General features: G+C 39.1%; 1 protein-coding gene across 1 annotated transcript in view; it reads left to right on the plus strand.

The window, feature by feature from the left end:
• Nucleotides 1–11,214, plus strand: part of VCAN (versican) — a 101,614-nt gene extending 90,400 nt beyond the window's left edge. Inside the window, exons 13-16 of the mRNA XM_065740523.1 lie at nt 6,976–7,120; nt 8,417–8,599; nt 9,085–9,225; nt 9,909–11,214. Coding sequence (XP_065596595.1) covers nt 6,976–7,120; nt 8,417–8,599; nt 9,085–9,215 — 459 coding nt within the window. The 3' untranslated portion in view covers nt 9,216–9,225; nt 9,909–11,214. The remainder of the gene's footprint in view (nt 1–6,975; nt 7,121–8,416; nt 8,600–9,084; nt 9,226–9,908) is intronic.
• The last annotated feature ends 5,826 nt before the right edge of the window (nt 11,215–17,040 follow it).

The raw sequence follows: 17,040 nt of genomic DNA on the forward strand, positions 1-17,040 counted from the left end.
CTTTCACCACAATGATTGCAAAAAAAAAAAAAAAAAAAAAAAGAAAGAAAGGAAGAAAGAAAGCAGCCACAGCTGCAGATCTGGAACACTGGTAGCACACAAAATCACCTGGGCTATTGAGAAGGAAGACTGGCCTGCATATTTTGTCCTAGCTGCCTGCCTAGATCCCAGCTTCCAGACATCTAACCTCAGAGCTGAGGTGAATTCAGAGCGCATACAGCACCCCAGTATTCCAAGGTCTTTATTATTAATTTCTTCCTCAAAGTCAAGGAAATTTCTGTTCAGAACATTTCAGGTATGATTGCGTTAGCAGGTGGAAGAAGCAGAAGGAAATATTGCAGTGTCTTACAGAGCATGTTTTGTTTGCTGTGCTTTTATTCTTCCACCGTGTGGTTATGTGCTGTTGGTATTTCATGTTGAATAGCCTTAGGTTTACTCGATTGGTAATTTACAAGGGAATCAAAATATATGTGTAAGAGTTTGTTTACTTAAAATTTAGAGGATCAGTATTTCTCATGCTTTTCTGTAAATTTTTCTTCTGGCATTTCTGTGATAGTGAACAACTCTTATGATCAACCATGGATGAATTTTTTGTCGTGTATATTGTAATCTTCAAGCAACAAAAACAAATAACTTTTGGAAAATGACAGTGATACAAAAGGAGGCAAAGCCCAAACAGTCACACAACTCTAAGAAAATAAGAGTTTGTCAGTAACTACTTGAGTCCTTGTAAGTCTTGAATTTCATGTAATGCAGACTACAACATAGCAAAACTTAGACAAACATCTGAGACATTTAACAATTGGCTTCATCAAGGAAAGAGTGAACACAATGTGACATTTGAAAATATCTTAGGGAAATTGAATTTAAATAATTCACTTAGCTCTGTGAATAGTAACTTTTACAGCTGTAAAGCACACCCATCCAAACAGAAAAAAAATCTGGTGTTGCTCTTGGCAGCTTCTCCATTGTGTTTTGATTGCTGGCATTTCACTGTTAAGGAGCCTTTTGAGCTGGCACAGTGGTAAAGGAGTCCTTTGGAGCTATTCATGTTATGGATTAAGCACATATATGGCTACTTGGGGTTGTGCCGTGGGCCTCTGTCTCACAAGGGGTGTTATTCATATCCTTCGGAAAATGCTGTTGATAATTAGTGCTTTGTAGGGCTGTGAGCTCACTCCCATTACATAAGATTAGAGCAGTAATAAAGAGCTGGCTAGTGTCTGTGGCCAGATTGTCTGTCACTGGGAGAGTAATGGGGCATATTGCTGCTTTTAATACTGTCCAGAGACTCCATTTCGTTTTTCTTCCCTTTGGCACTACGAAGTTACGCCCTGCATTCACAGTGCTGGCCCTCCAGTTGTCAGTGTTAGGTAGTCACATAAAAACAAAGCAAAACCAAACAGAAGTTCAATTCTGGCAAAAACAAAGCCCTCTCTTTTCCTCCCTTTATTGGTCAGCGAATCAGAAAACCCTGACCTGAGCAAATCCATAACTGCATCCTCGTAGAAAGAGTAACGTTATTAAATGCGAAGCCCTTCAAAAGGCTCAGGGTACTGCAGGGAGGCAGCCTGCCTCCGAGGGTTAAATAAAGCAAACAAACTAAAAAGTACTGTAGTCAGCTGCAAACAAAAAGCTCATTGTGCCAATATCCCACAGGATCCCTGCAGAAGGAGATTTTAAATCTGCCAAATGTTTTGATTTTGTGCTGTAGTCAGTCATTACTGCCTCTCTTTAAGATGCTCATTTGACCTGTATTTAAATGGAGAACTACATAATGTTATTAATGACAGGTATGTTTCTAGTTCAGAATGTCATAGGCAGTAAGGAGGGCCTCTCGGACAAAGTGTTTTTTTGTCTTATTTTTACCCAAAGGGCCAGTTCTGTCAGAGCCTTGTTACAGCTCAGCTAAATGTCTTGGACAACTTCAGACGTGCTGTAACTGTTGAAATAAATGACAAAGTGGAAGATTTTCTTTTTTGAGTGGCTCTCCTGGAAGTTGCGCACAAAAGGAGAAAGTTACACCCTGTACAATTTGCATCACATTGATCACATACAATTGCGTTGGTGTGACTCCCAAAGAACGTGTATTATGTCAGCCAACATTTGACACTGTAAAACACTTTTCTTCTTCCAGTAAAACACCTGCCCATTAGCAAAAGAATTTCAGCAGCTCTCTGTGCCACTCATTTTTCATTCTCTGTACTAGGGAGTATTCGGGAAGACCAACACACACAGTACACTCTTAAAACTGAACCATGTTCACTGTGTGAACTGTGAAAGTTAATACCCTAAGAGGACTTGGTCCAGAGCAGGTCAAAGTCACTGAGGTGCCGTCCATTTATTTCAGTGTGGTTTTAAAGAGTTAAAAGTATTTTTTTTTCCGGAATAGTGATGATTTTGGAACTACTGCCGGCAGCTGGAGGCAGTCGTGAGTGGACATTGCCATCTAGTGGGAGCTTTCTGTTATACGTGGCAACTTGTTCTCCCCCCAGAAGATGGGCTTGATACTTAACGGCTTTTGTGTTTCAGCTACATCAGCTAGCAAATCATTTGTACGTGTTCCATTCCCAGTTCCTACATTTCTTTCCCCAGTTGTTTATTTTTTCAGAAATCTTAGTACTTATTCAATATGTGATCAGTGATAATGGATATTCACAGAGGTACACAAAAATTATTCAGAGTCCTTATTTGCAAGTTGTTTGCATAGGAAATAAAAGCATTTTCAGTACATCGGTCTGCTCTGTTACCAAAACCAACAACAAAAAGGCCTCTAAAGTGGAATCTTTTGCAGAGGTCTTTAGCAAAGCTCCTTCTGAGAGTTTGACTTTGCTCACAGTGTGGCTGCAATGGGGAGGACTGCATGCCTGCCTGATCCAAATTCTGTGTATTTCCCAAATCTCATGAAAAAAAAAAAAGCCCAGGTTAAGAGTCTAGGGGAGGTCATTCAACTATGATCTAAGTATTCAGAATACTGGGGTCATGACATGTGATTTATCTTGTGTGCTCATAGGCAGGTTTAAACATAGCTGTTGTCTTCAGAGTGACTCAGATTTCTCCCAGCAGAGACTTGCTAACTTTCAGTGTGTTATTTTAGCAAGTCCTTGAAGTGTGCATGGGATCTACCCAATGGAGTTTAGGACACCACCCATGACTTTTAAACAAGGTCTGTGCTTAAGTATCCACTGAATGGAATTTTCAGTCTTACAAATACTTTGGGTGAGTTCTGTCAAACTAGATTCATTCATAAAATTAAACAGGAAATTTTTTCAGAACTGGGGTGAAATGAAGTGAAACAGAGCTATGCTGTAAAGTACATTTTTCTGAATGTATAAATGTATTTAAATACTAGGCGAAGTTAATGTGAGTATTTTATTCACTGCCAAATCCTCACATTAATCTGATTTTTTTTTCTATTGAAAGGAAGTGCAATGACTTTCACCTCCTGTGAATATCTCACGTAACAGTATCAGTGCTGTTTAGCAGCACGAGCCACAAGCCAAGGATTTCTGAGCTGATCCATATACCCATTGTACCCTAGTGCTGATCTGTTGTCATTCAGCCAACCTATAAAGCTGGGTGGTAACCAGGACTTGCTATACAGTTGTAACAGAACCTCCACAGTGTGGGACATGTTAACAAGACTTTTTTGAAGAAGAACTAAGAATTTGTCTGCTATTGTTATAAAGCATATTCCTATTCTATAGCAAAAATGTGGGGATAAAATAGAGACAGTATCCATTAAGCTTTGCAGTGGTGGCTTGCGCTGGTTTAATGATGATGTGCTTCATGTAAGATGAAATGGCATAATGAGCATCTAGTCAGCTGAGTCCGTGCAACACTGCTTATTTTTTGTGCTCTTTTGAAAATGAGATGAATTGAAGACTCATTAAGAAGGAAATAAGTCCCTCAAATAAGTCTGGCCATCTAAAAGTATTAATTAATAAATCTCCCATGAGGTAGGATCTTGCTCATAACAGGGGGTGATAGTGTCAGCTATATGAATGACAAAAGTAGTTACAGGCCACCAAAATCAGTAGTTTTACATCTCCTTTTGTCATCTTGGCTTTCTTTTCCTCCTTTATCCCATCACCTGATCAAGGCTGATTAAGGCTGCAGTTTAATTCAGTGCTGCAGTTTAATTCAATCCTGCATAAGAAATCTTCCTCAGACTTGTGTAACTTTTACTATAAGGCATGAGACAAGAAAAGCCCTGCTTTACTGACTAGAGATGAACACCATGATGCTGAGTGTGGTTTTGCTGGTGTCGACATGATGTGGACGTAGCATGCTGGATGGGATGGTGCCAGTGTGTTTTGGCTTCTCTCTGACCGTGGTTGATCTATTTTGGACATGGTCTTAAAAAGCAAACAATCTTACATGGTATATGTTGCCAAGGAATGAAATTAAAACATTGAGCTTTTTTTTTTTTAGTAACTTTTCTAAAATTCTGTAATAGCGCTGAAATATGAGGATCTTAAGTGACATAGACACTTAAAGGACATCTTATTTAGAATATTCCGAGTGGCGTTTTCTGACAGAAAATTTATGAATTGAGTGTTTAAAATACTTTTTTTTGTGTGTGTGTGAAGGGGTTGGAGTGTTTATGTTTAGCACACTTTTTATGGCAGATTACAAGGTGTATCTTTGGAAGCCATACAGTGTCTGACATAAGAGATTTGGTTCTTTCCTACTAATTTTCAACTGATGTTCTTTGACTGCATATAGTGCAGTCACCCCTGGTTTTCAGTAGTGTAAGTGGAAAACATATTCAGGCCAATGGTTATGCAAAAATATCATCTGTGATTAAAAAAACAAACAAACAAACAAACAACAACAACAAAACACATTATTTGCCCAGCAACTTATTCCACCTGGACTGTGAGAATCTTTTTGTACCATTGTCGTATTATCAGTGGCTAAATAAGGAACTGAAAAACTACAGAAAATCTGGGTGGAGACCTAAGAAAGCAATTCAGCAGTCTGGAACTTCCTCTGCTTAGCAGTTCTGGCATTCAAACCAAGCCAAATCAGAGGTATTCCGCCAAAATAAATTTGTGCAATGATGATATCAGATGTGAGGTAACAGCATGTCATGCTAGAGGATATCAGGCATTCTTGAGTAAACCACAAAGTCCAGATACAATCCTTTGCTGTTACACCACAGTCCTGCCAACAAAGCAAACACAAATTTTGAGCTTAAGACAAGGCAAGTAGCAGTGTATGGAGCCTGTGTGGCTCAGCTGAGAGCTGCTGTGAGGTGCTCAGTTCTGGGCTCAAGTAAAGAACTTAGCATGTATTGTAGTTTAGGACTATTAGACACGGGTGAGACTAAGTAAAAATGAAGTTAAGCTTGTTCCAGTTAAAAAGACGAATGTTTTATGAATTGGAAGAAGTAATAAATTCAGTACAGAACAAATTTATTTAGACTGTTAAATTGCTTGGATAATTAAAACCCGTGATAGATGAGGTGATATATAGTAGAAAAAGGTCAAAGCATTTTTTTTTTCATAGCCTGATTCATTGTAAGGTAAATAGTACCCACATGGTATTTGTTAACTGTATTTCTAAAATGTATTCACACAAGCAGTGAATAGTGGTTATTTGATAACGCTAAGAAAATAGAAAGCTAAACTTTTATGACATTTATAAGGCCCAGCTCTAGCCACAAAGATGTAAGCACTCAGGAAATTATAAGCACTGTAGAGACTCTGCCATTTTGACCATACAAGGGACTATCTGCCCAGTTCAAGTCTGGCATTTATGTGAATTCCTGTTGTTTTTGATATCTATTTTTATCCTTAAATTCTTCATGGAGTGACACACAGAAATCCCAAAGAAAATTGCTAAGAATAGTTTCCCATATCTACTCCGGCTTTCCTCTGCATAACATTATGGAAGTGTCAGATTATTGTGCTTCACTTGGGATGAAGATGAAACAAGAAGTGGGGTAAAGATTAGCCCACCTCTGCTGACTTCAAGGACATCAGACCAAATGTGACCTGTCAAGGACTGTAGCATAGATTTTCAATCTGTGTGACAGTTCTTTTGTTTCTTCTTTTCCTGCTGGTTGGAAAAAAAAATCATCTGAAAAATTACATTCTGCAGTGACAAAAAAGTACATTCTAGGGTGAAATAAATGTGTTCTAGCCCATGTGTTGATCTATGCACAGCCTGTCAGCAGTCATGATCACACTACTCTTGGTAGGGACATATGTTTAGGGAGATTCTGAGCTGGAAGCTGAGAGCTGTGTAGCTATATCTCTGCAAATCTACATATTGCCATCTTAGAACCCAAAATGCAGAGCCTGCCTAAATTGATGTTACAGATCCAGGTACAGGGCTAGGAAACCAAACTTTTTTTTTTTTTCCTAAAAATAAATAACACTGTTCCAGTCTCAGTTTTCACTGCCACACATATATGTAAGTCTCTCTGAAAGCAATAACTCCTATTTATTTCCATGGAAACTTAAACAGATACAAAAAGCACAATAAAGCTATTTAGGAGATCAAATTCTCAGCTACAAAACACTCCTTTTTCATGCAGTCACCACCATTATCTTTGTTTTTTTGTCAGCGATGAACAAGAACCTGCATGCTGTGCTTGTAACTATCTGCAGTGATCTGGGGACACATCTTGACACCTTTATTTATTTGACATCCAATTCTGCAAGCTGTTCCATTGCATGGCTTCATTAAATGATGGCACAGAATAGATTATTTGAATCTGAAAAGCCAACCTATGGTTTTCCATTTAGTGGTCATGGACTAGCAGGGGTAGTAGTCTATTTATTGTATCTGTTAACAGAGAAGGAAGATATTGTAAATCTAGCTTTGTTTAGTTTAAGCATAACTGCTTGAACCAAACAGTTGAAATTGCTGTTCATTAAAGGTAATGTTGCATGCTTTTCTGTAAAATGGAATGTAGATATATCCCAACACTGGGAATAATGAATTTGCTTCTCTTTCCTGCAGCAATATGAAAACTGGCGACCAAACCAACCTGATAGTTTCTTTTCTGCTGGAGAAGACTGTGTTGTTATAATATGGCACGAGAATGGGCAGTGGAATGATGTTCCATGCAATTACCACCTAACCTACACTTGCAAGAAAGGAACAGGTAGAAACATTAGAGAAACCATGACATAAAGTTCTGCATTCCAGTTTTATAATGTGTTGGTGATTTCTGGTGATCAGTACAGTGACCTCAGAAGTGAGTTAGCACCCCAAAATTGCCTTTACCTACAAATTACATTTCCTCTTAATCTTATTTTGACTCAGTCACAGAATAATACACAGTTGAAACTCATGGTTAAAACCAGACAAATTTCTTATGTGCAGATCTTAAGAGACATTCACAGACCTGGCAGGACTGTTCTACTCGCATGTCTTGAAAATACTACCAATTCTTCTTTCCTTTGATAGCATCACTGTGAACAGTGTGGACAGCAAAGACAGCATGTGTGGGAACATCACCAAACTGCACTAGGGCAGGTTCAGGTTGGATATTAAGAAACATTTCCATACTGTGAGGGTGGCCAGACACTGGAACAGGCTTCCTACAGAGGTGGTGGGTGCTCTGTGCATGTCAGTGTTGAAGAGGGATTTGGACAGTGCCTTCTATAACATGCATTAACTTTTGGTTAGCCTTGAAGTGGTCTAGAATTTTTTCTAGATTCCAATTGCCTCTTCAAAGCTGTGCAACAACTGGTGCTGCCATTCCCCTCCACATTTCCCAAAACCACGCAGCTTAATCATAGAGTAATCATTAAGGTTGGAGCTAAGACCTCTAAGATCATCTTGTCCAAGCATAATGACACTTTCTGAATTTTAAAAGCTTACACACTGTTAAAGCCAATTGTTACAAGAAACCTGAGAAATGCTAGGAGCTGTAAATTAACATCTTAGTTGTTCTCTGCCTCTTTGGATTGGGAAAGTAAAGAAAAACAAAAATATTGTGTGTACTTCAACATTTACAGCTTGTTAATATTTTCTCTGTGCATTGATGAATGCATGAGTTTAAACTTCCTTTAAACAGTGTATTGCTGAGGAGGACATGAGGAGTTTTGAGAATAAGATACTTCTCTTAAATGCTTGCTGTAACTTCACTGCTTTTCAGGTTTTACAGCTCTCCAGTGAAAATCTTTTCTTTGTGTGAGTATGAAAACTTTTTTGGTCCAAACTTATGTCAGTAATTTAGAGCAAAAAGAAAGTATCAATGACACAAGCTGTCATTTCCCATTTGTTCTCCAAAATCAGGAGAGCTGCAGAAAAGACTGATCTCCCTGTTCTTACTTGAGCATGTCTCTTTGGAGTCTTGCTGAAACCATTGCTGTAGAAGTCAGTGTCACATTCAGAAAGGCATTCACTAACTGACATTTGGGGTTTTGTTTTTCTTTTTTTGTCTTCCTTTCAGTTGCCTGTGGTCAGCCTCCTGTTGTAGAAAATGCAAAGACCTTTGGGAAGATGAAACCTCGTTATGAGATTAACTCCCTTATTAGATATCACTGCAAAGATGGTTTCATCCAGCGCCATATTCCAACCATACGTTGCCAAGGGAATGGAAGATGGGATATGCCTAAAATTACATGCATGAATCGTAAGTTCTTTGAAAATGTATCAGTGTTAGACTGAGATTAATAGACTCATTAATGTAAACATGATCAACTACAATGATAAGTAATGATAAGTAACAAGCACATCTTATAGGAGAAGTGCAGAAGATAGAAGCAAAGTCTTGCATTACAGATGGTGACAGCAGTACAACTCAGTGTATAAAAATCTATGGGATTCAAGAACTAAAATGAATGTTCCTTTTCTGTTTTTACAGAAGCCATTAAGATTCTTTTAAACTTAAGAGCAGGACTCTTATAAAATCACTGACATTAGGAGGTTACTAATAACACTGACATCTATAGATGTATTCTAACTTTGTGAAAGAGATGCTTCTCATGTCCGTAATTTAATCATTTGTTAGCACTCTTAATTAATCAAGAATAAATAGAAAGGGATGTAAACACAAATGATTCATGCTTGAATTATTCTAAGTTGATTTCCTTTTATTTTTCCTCCTTTTCATTGCAGCATCCACATACCAAAGGACTTATTCTAAGAAATACTACTATAAACATTCTTCATCAGGAAAGGGAACATCACTAAACTCTTCAAAACACTACCATCGCTGGATCAGGACGTGGCAGGACTCAAGGCGCTGAGTGCTAAATGGTGAATGGGGATTTCCACCATTTCAGCCAAAGTTCTAACTTTCTGTGCCTTTTCTATCACTTATAGGAGTATTATGAAATTGTTTTGAAGCTACGGACTCCGGTATTCACAGTGCATTTTGCAAAAATATTGTGTTTATCAGAAAAATTAAAAAAGTATATAGAGGAGAAGTGCTTATGGGGATAAAAAGAAACCATTTCCAGCCTATAATGATCATTAGTTTTCTATATGCCTCCAGTGTGGACCATTTTATGATAGCTACCAGCCTTCCGCAATATTTAAATGGCTCAATCTTAGCACCAATGAAAATGTAAATAAGATGATTTAAATGTTGTTTAATTGTTGTTTTGTTTTTAAAATCCTGTATATAAAACGAAAAGTCACACTAAGTTCAGGCATATTTATGGTTAGAATGGCCTCAGAGGTCTTCTGTCATTTATGACATTGTTTTTATGTTTACCTAGACTGGAAATGGTTGAAATAACTTTACTGACTGAAATTTGCTATTAGCAGGTGAAGATAAACACAAAAATTACATGAATTCTTTTAAAATGCAAACTGTGCCAGTTATCATTCAAGGTACAGTGTGTGTCCATGTGACACAAAATTTAGAGCACATAAGTGGGGATATAGCATGAACTAGGGACTGCAATGTGGAACTTTTTTTCTGCTCTCCATTCCAGCCTCATCATTCGTGAGAAAGGACTGCATGGAGGACTTGTATATGACAAGGAGGGCCTGTAAAAATCCAAGTGCTAATACATTAACTTTATCAACCAGGGCCACCTTTTTTGAAAGAAAGAAAAAAGAAAAACAGAAGAAAAAAAAATGACTTTCACAACATTAACTACAAGGTCTATATTACAGGTCTCTGCATTCTAAAATGGAGATAGACCTAGCGTTTGGGGGATCAATTTTTGTAAAAAACAAACAAAATCAAAAAAGTAAATAATTTTGTATATATAACCATTTTTTAATCTTTTTATAAAGTAATGAATGTTTGTGTATGAATGCTGCAGCTGTGAAGCGTACATAAATAAATGAAGTAAGCCATACTGATTTAATTTATTGGATGTTATTTTACCCATGCAAAGAAGATTAAAAGAGCTCGCCAGAGCAGTATTAGCCCCTGAGCTCCACTTTTGGAACCATCTTTTGCTATTTTCCCTAAAGAACAAAATTCCTGCTAAAAAGGATAATTTGTTTGTGGTTAGATGGGTGAGATCTGTGTGACTTGCAGAAGAATCAGGATCTTGGCTTTCTAGAAAGAAGTGTGTGCACGAAGAGATTATAGGCTGTAGTTGGTGCAGTGTGTGCGTAGGAGTTTTCTGTTATGGTTTCTTACCCCGGTCAGTGTGACAACTGACCTGGATGTGTACAGTAAATGTAGAAGGTAATGTTTGAAAGGACCTCTCAACATAAAGGACTGTGTCTGATTATTTCTGGGAAGTTCCCTGCACAGCTTTGGGTGCAGGAAAAAAGGAAAGAAGGGAAAATAAATACAGTAAATTCCCTGGGATACAGCATTTAGCAAGCACTGCAAATACAGTGACAGTTGGGAGGTCTATGCTTTTGTGTTAGTGTGGGGAGATGATACAAAATGTTGCAAGGGAAAGGAAAAGAATTGAAAACACAGCCAACATGTAAGAGTTTGTCCCAGGCAGACTTGCCCATGAGGCAGCCTTGCCACTGCTTGTTGGGAACACTGATTACAGTCCCAGACAGTATCTCTTAAAAAATGACAGTGACTGCTCCATCCTGAGTACCCAAACTTCATGTGTTCAGCCTGGCAATTTGTCACTGCATTGGCTGGTTCATTCCCCACCCCTGCCCCCAAACGATGCACATAATACTTTTCTCTATTTATATTATCTTGTATAGTGTATAATGTGAATGTCTGATTTTTTTTGTGAATGAAAGTCTAAAATCTTTGTAACTTTTATATCTGCTTCTGTTTCACCAAAGAAACAAGGTTTTGCTATACTGTGACTTGTCTTGTTATTGCATGTCTTCCTGTTTAAATCTATGCAATGTGATTTTTTTCATATGAATACAATTAGACTGTCAGGTACTTCACAGTCATCGTGGGCTTGGTCAAATGCCCACTGCAGTCAAAGAGAATCAGCTGGCTGAACTTCAATAGGTGCTGGATTTGACTTTTTATGAGCAACTGTAGGGGATTTGGAATAACATTTTAAGATATGCAGTATATGTTTTGAAGTCGATTGTTTGTACGAGTCAAGGCTCTGCTCATAAGTATACAGCATTCTTCGCATCACTTCCTTGTACCAGAAGCATACAGAACAGAAAATATATTTTAACACCTTGCAAACTTTCTCACCATATGTATAAAAAACCCTGCATAGATTTGTTGTTTTCTTGTCTGCTTGTTGGATTTAAGCAGTGTTGTAAGGCATTTGGATAACATTGTGATTGTAGTTTAAGTAGGTTAGGTGCAGTGCTTATATTGATTTTTTTTCACCTCCTTCTATTATGCATAATAAAATAGGTCTGACAACATTCCTTATTAAAAAGAAAAAAAAAAAGAAAAAAGAAAAAGAAAAAAAAACCATCCACAAACCCGTGCTTGTTTATTTAGACAAAGGATGAAACTTTTTCTTTAAGTCTGACCTAAAATCCCAAGTGGTCCAGTGCTGGAGCTCGTGTCACAGGGCAGGCCTGTAGGGACTCTGGGATGTGACTGCAGCAACAGCGAGCTCCAGAGCGTGGCAGGGCATTTGATAGCATAGAGAAACAGCTGACAAAGCCAGGGAATCACATACATTCCTTTTTCCAAATGCTTGAGCTTCCATGGCAGTCACAGGCAGAGGCTCTTGATCCTGGTGTTGTGAACCTGAGGTGAAGTTTGGTTTGGAGAGCAGGGAGAGGTGGAGGCCATCTTAGCTCAATGACAGGCCTGCAGCATGGCTTACCAGGCTCCCTGCCACAGCTATCTGCTAGAAAAACACTCCACCAGCAAAAGTTTAACGCTGCCTGTACTAGAATGTTGGAATATTTGTGTTTTCAGTGCAGCTGCATTAAAACTTAAAGGGAAATTTGTCTCTTTTCATTGTATTATTTACCATGAGCAGTGATGTGCATAGGCCTCTACAAGCATATTGTTTTTCCTGACAAGCTGTGAAAGGGATAGAGATGCTGTCTGAACTGAGCACCAAGGAAAGTTGTGGCTGGCAAAGAGGCCACGTAAAGTCAACACAGTGAAGCCAAGAACTACAGTAATTATAAGGATAGAGGTAAAATGCAGCAAAAACATTTATCATCTGAACACTCACGCAGCAGAAATTGAAGGAAATGCTAGAGTTTGCGAACCACAATTTGATTCAAATTCTGGCTTTCATGGAAAATACTCTTTTCAAGTGAGGAAGGCATCAGCTAGTACTGTGCTAGAGGCTAGTATCCTGTTTAAGAGCAGAAGAAAGAGGAATGGGACATTGAGATGTATCAGAATTCCTTGCAAGGTTGGGAATGGATTCATGATGCTGCAGAAGTACCTCCAGATGTCCAGATGCCAACAGCCAGAAAATGAATTCAAGCTGGAACAGTAGTCCTACTTTTCAAATGGTCAGAAGATGCTCAGTTTGACAGTCCTTGTGGGTGCCTTGCAACTCAGGAAGTTCTGTGATTCCATGAGTGGGGAAGCTACAGGCCAGGCAAACACAGGCTGTGATCCTACACCAGTGCAGCAGTTTTCATCAACAACTATGACTTCTGGCTGTAAGACACAGGAGCTGCTTCATGCAGTGGTGGGAAGTTCTGTGATGGTACAGAACCTTACTGCTTTAAGGCAGAAGGAGATCAGCTCAGGAAAGGGAAGAAGCAGTGTGATTGTCTCTGCAGGTTGTAGCAGATGTCCTTCTGCAGTGTTTGTGGTGTTAATAAAAAATAATTTTCCTACCCAGCAGGGAAACAGGCTTGTCAGGAACTGCACACAAGAATCTGTAGCAGACCCAGGAAGTGAATTTGTATTCCACAAGGCTCCTACCCTTCACTGGTTAAAAAATAAAAAAAATAAAAATGTCTAGAAGTTGGGAGTTTTGATTCTAGAGGCACAGGTGAGAAGTCCTGCGATGGTAAAACCCTCACTTGAGGACTAAGAGGTAAAAGGGCTGGTGGCTGGGACACAGCTCCCTGAAACCAGTCCTGGCATCTCCAATGCATTCTCCAAAGCTGCCAGACTGCCAGCCCACACACCTTCTCTATGGCCCTTTGCTCAGGGGAAAACAAAGTGGACTGGACAGCCCACCCTAGCTTTCTAACACTGTTGGGGCATAAGGGGATCCCACACACCCTATAAAGTGATTTGTGGTATTTAGTCAATCACATGCCACTGGGTGGCAGTGTCCATGTGGGTGAGATCTCCATGAGATAACCTGCAGCACAGAGCAAAGGAATTCTTCTTGACACTGCGTGGTCACTGACAGAGAGCAATGCTCCAAGGAAAAAGGCATGACTGGAAAAAGTGACTTTTTGATCCCTTCTCCCCCACATCCTTCCCATACCAGCAGCCTAGTTCTTTCCCCAGGGGCATGCTTTCCAAATGGCCATTTCCAAACGAGTTAAAATGGACCAAAGTCTTACGAAAATAACATTGTTATGAAAAGAAATTGTTGTATCAGAGGCAAAATTGAGAGAAAGATGTCTGTATAAGTAGAACATAGCTATTGATCTGAAAATGGCAAATCAATCCATATTTAATTTGTATTGGGGAAGAATTTGAGTTTATACTAAACGATTTACACCAGCCCGACAGTTATAATCCCAGTGACTTTGCATCAGTATAATAGCTAGTTATAGTATAAAATATACACTACTGTAGTTTTCAATAAATAGACTTAAATGAGTGTGTTTTGTTGGGTAACAGAATTTTCAGTTGTACTCTCTTACTAGAATTTTTAAAGCTCCTACAATCCTTCAGGTCTTTACTTAGTACAGACTTTTCAGCTAGTGTTTGTACAAGTGGGATACACTTTCAGTGACTTCCTAGTCCTGGAAAATTGTTAGGAAGAGCTATTTATACTACTAAAGCCAGACATTTGAGTTTAAAATGGTAAACAATGGAAATACAAAAAAGGTTTTTTTTTCAGGACACCTCAAGTAAAATCAACACAGTGCTGAAGTGAAATGATTTCTAAAGTGAGTAGCTTAGGATATCCAGCATCTCTTACAGTTGTAAGAGCTTGCAGGATTGCCAGTGTTTCACATGTTCACCCAACTGTCTGTGCATTCCTGTGCAATCTGAGTGCAAGAGAGCACAGTGCATGGAGGTAGGGCAACAAATACCAGACCATGAGCCAGGCACTGCAGCACTTGTTCTCAGCTATCTAAACCCCCCACCCGTCTCCCCCAGAGTATGAGATTCAGAGAAAATGTAAAGGCACAGTTACATGTTGAGGGACCAAGAAGCGTTTAGATGAGGTGCTAAGGGATTTGATTTAGTAGTTGGGTAGGGATAGTGATAGGAGGATGGTTGGACTAGATGATCTTGTAGGTCCTTTCCAACCTAATGAACCTATGAATCTATGAACCTATGGACCAATGCAAAGCCATGGTGAGAAGTTTCAGAGCTAGCCAGCCAGAGGAGGAATCCTTTGCTGTGATCTGTTTTTGCAGGGGTAAACTCATTGGAAATATGGGCCAGAGTATGTATGAGTGAGATGGGATTTGCCTGTACAATTGGAGGGAGGTCTTTCCAGATGAAGGGCTGTTACCCACTTTGGACTCACATTTTGAAGCCATCAGGCAGGCAGACAGTCACATCTGCTGCCAAATATGACATCCAGGATTAGGATTCTTCACCTGCAGACAAAGACTCTTTGGGACAGCAGTGGTCCCTGCCATGTGCTCTCAGCAAGAGCTCATACAAGCTAACACTGTGGAGCAAAATGTGAAGGCGTTGGTCCTTTCCTTTAGCCTCACCTTTTCTACAGGGAGAGCAAACACTGAAACACTGAACATAGTACAAACATTGAAAGCATATACATTACATGTACAGATAAGGAAGAAGAGCAGGAAAAGGGAAGAGCAGGATATCTTCAGATGCTCCTTCCAACACTAACCATTTAGTGATGCTATGAAAACAGAGAAACACTGGGAAAAATACGTTGGGATTGGTTCTGGTAGGCATTAGGAGGTCTTGTTCCAAGATCAGCCTCTCCTCATCCAAGAATGAGGTAAGTTCAAAGGGGCATTGGAGTACATAAGATCTTATTAAAGTTTATTACTTCTTCAGTTTTACACACACATAAAAATTAAACCCATACGCCATGGGACCAGGACACTTTCAGGTGAAGTAACCGACAGGATGATAGCAGCAGGAGCCAATGAAAAGCTGTTTTACAGAGGCAGTGCTTCCCTTCTTCGCGTCCTCCTGAAGCAGGTCTGATTTCTACAAGTCGGTCAGGGAGTTAGAGGGGGAAGGCATTTTATTTTCATATATAAAGACCCAAAATGAGGGCAGATATGCCCAGAACTTGTAAACTGATGACATACATTATTTTTTTGGTCAATGACAAAGCTAATACTGCTTTTCATCTATTCAAAGTTTTGCTTTGGGTAGCTACAAAAGTCAGTGTTGTATTGTCTGCAGGTTTATATAATCTGTGCCCACGTGGAACAAAGTCAAAAAGTAAAATGGGATAGCTAAAACAAATGAGTATACTAATTGCAAATCATATCTTTGAAATGTGAGCCATGCCAATAAGACATGTTTTACAGCATCATGGTGCTATGTAGGCATACCTCCTGTCCGAGGATCATAATGAAATACTTAAGTATGGAGAGCTTGGTCTTGCAATGTTTTAGCACTTCCTCACTCTTACTCTTCAATAGATCTGGTATGTGCAAACAAATTATCAGTACTAAAAGATTCAGTACGCCCAGGGTCTGGGGCCTTGCTCCAATATTTTTTAATGCAACAAGTATCTCCTTACGCAACACAGTTAACATCACGCCTCAAGGCCATGTTTACCAACATGAAGCCAAACACAACTAAGTAAATGAAAGACAAAATGTTCATGCCTTTATTCATTGTGTGTTCAGGACCAAGTTCAAAATGGCCGGGATAAAGCAGGCTGATGTAAAATGCTACTTTCTGTAACCTGAAACATCCAGATAGAAATAGTACAATGGGGAAACACTGTGGAAGTGCAGCTTCTTAATGCTTGTATTTTCTGTAGGAGCTACAAGTGCACCCCAGAAAACTGAAGTGGAAGTTGAGCCAAGCTGGGTGCTAGCTCATAAATGTCCCAGAAGGACATAAGCATTTGCTATTGCTGTTGATAAAAGCCTTTCTTCCCAGAGGAAGGTCACCTACTGATACGATCTATCAAGCTGTACAATAGGAAGGTGTGTCTTGATATATTCCCATGTATGGATCTATTTCACTTTTTAGAGTTACAGAACATACATGTACCTCTTTGCCTTCATCTGAACCACAAGCCGTTTCCCTTTAGCACTTCTGTATTTTATGCCTGTCTCTTTTATTTTAGAGCAAACGTTGAAAGTATTGCCAGTGTTTCTCCACTTACCAATACAGAGCCATAAGGTAAGACAACTTTTTGTTCTCTTTCTTCAAGCTTAATATGTTCAGCAAAGGATAATCTTGCTAATTTTGAATGATCACCGAAGTCCTTAGACAAGAAAGCTGATTTCTATTTGGAATGATACCGGTCCTTTCTTTAGGTTTTTACTGCATAATATTAGCTGAACATCTTTGCTTTGCTTCTGAATGAAAGCTAAGTTCTTGCACAGATGCATGACTGGGGACTTAACAAAAACCCTGAATACTGATGTCCC

Source organism: Cyrtonyx montezumae, unplaced genomic scaffold (genome assembly GCF_038088225.1).
Source record: "Cyrtonyx montezumae isolate F1298 unplaced genomic scaffold, pur_monq_1.0 scaffold_27, whole genome shotgun sequence".
NCBI classification, from domain to species: Eukaryota; Metazoa; Chordata; class Aves; order Galliformes; family Odontophoridae; genus Cyrtonyx; species Cyrtonyx montezumae.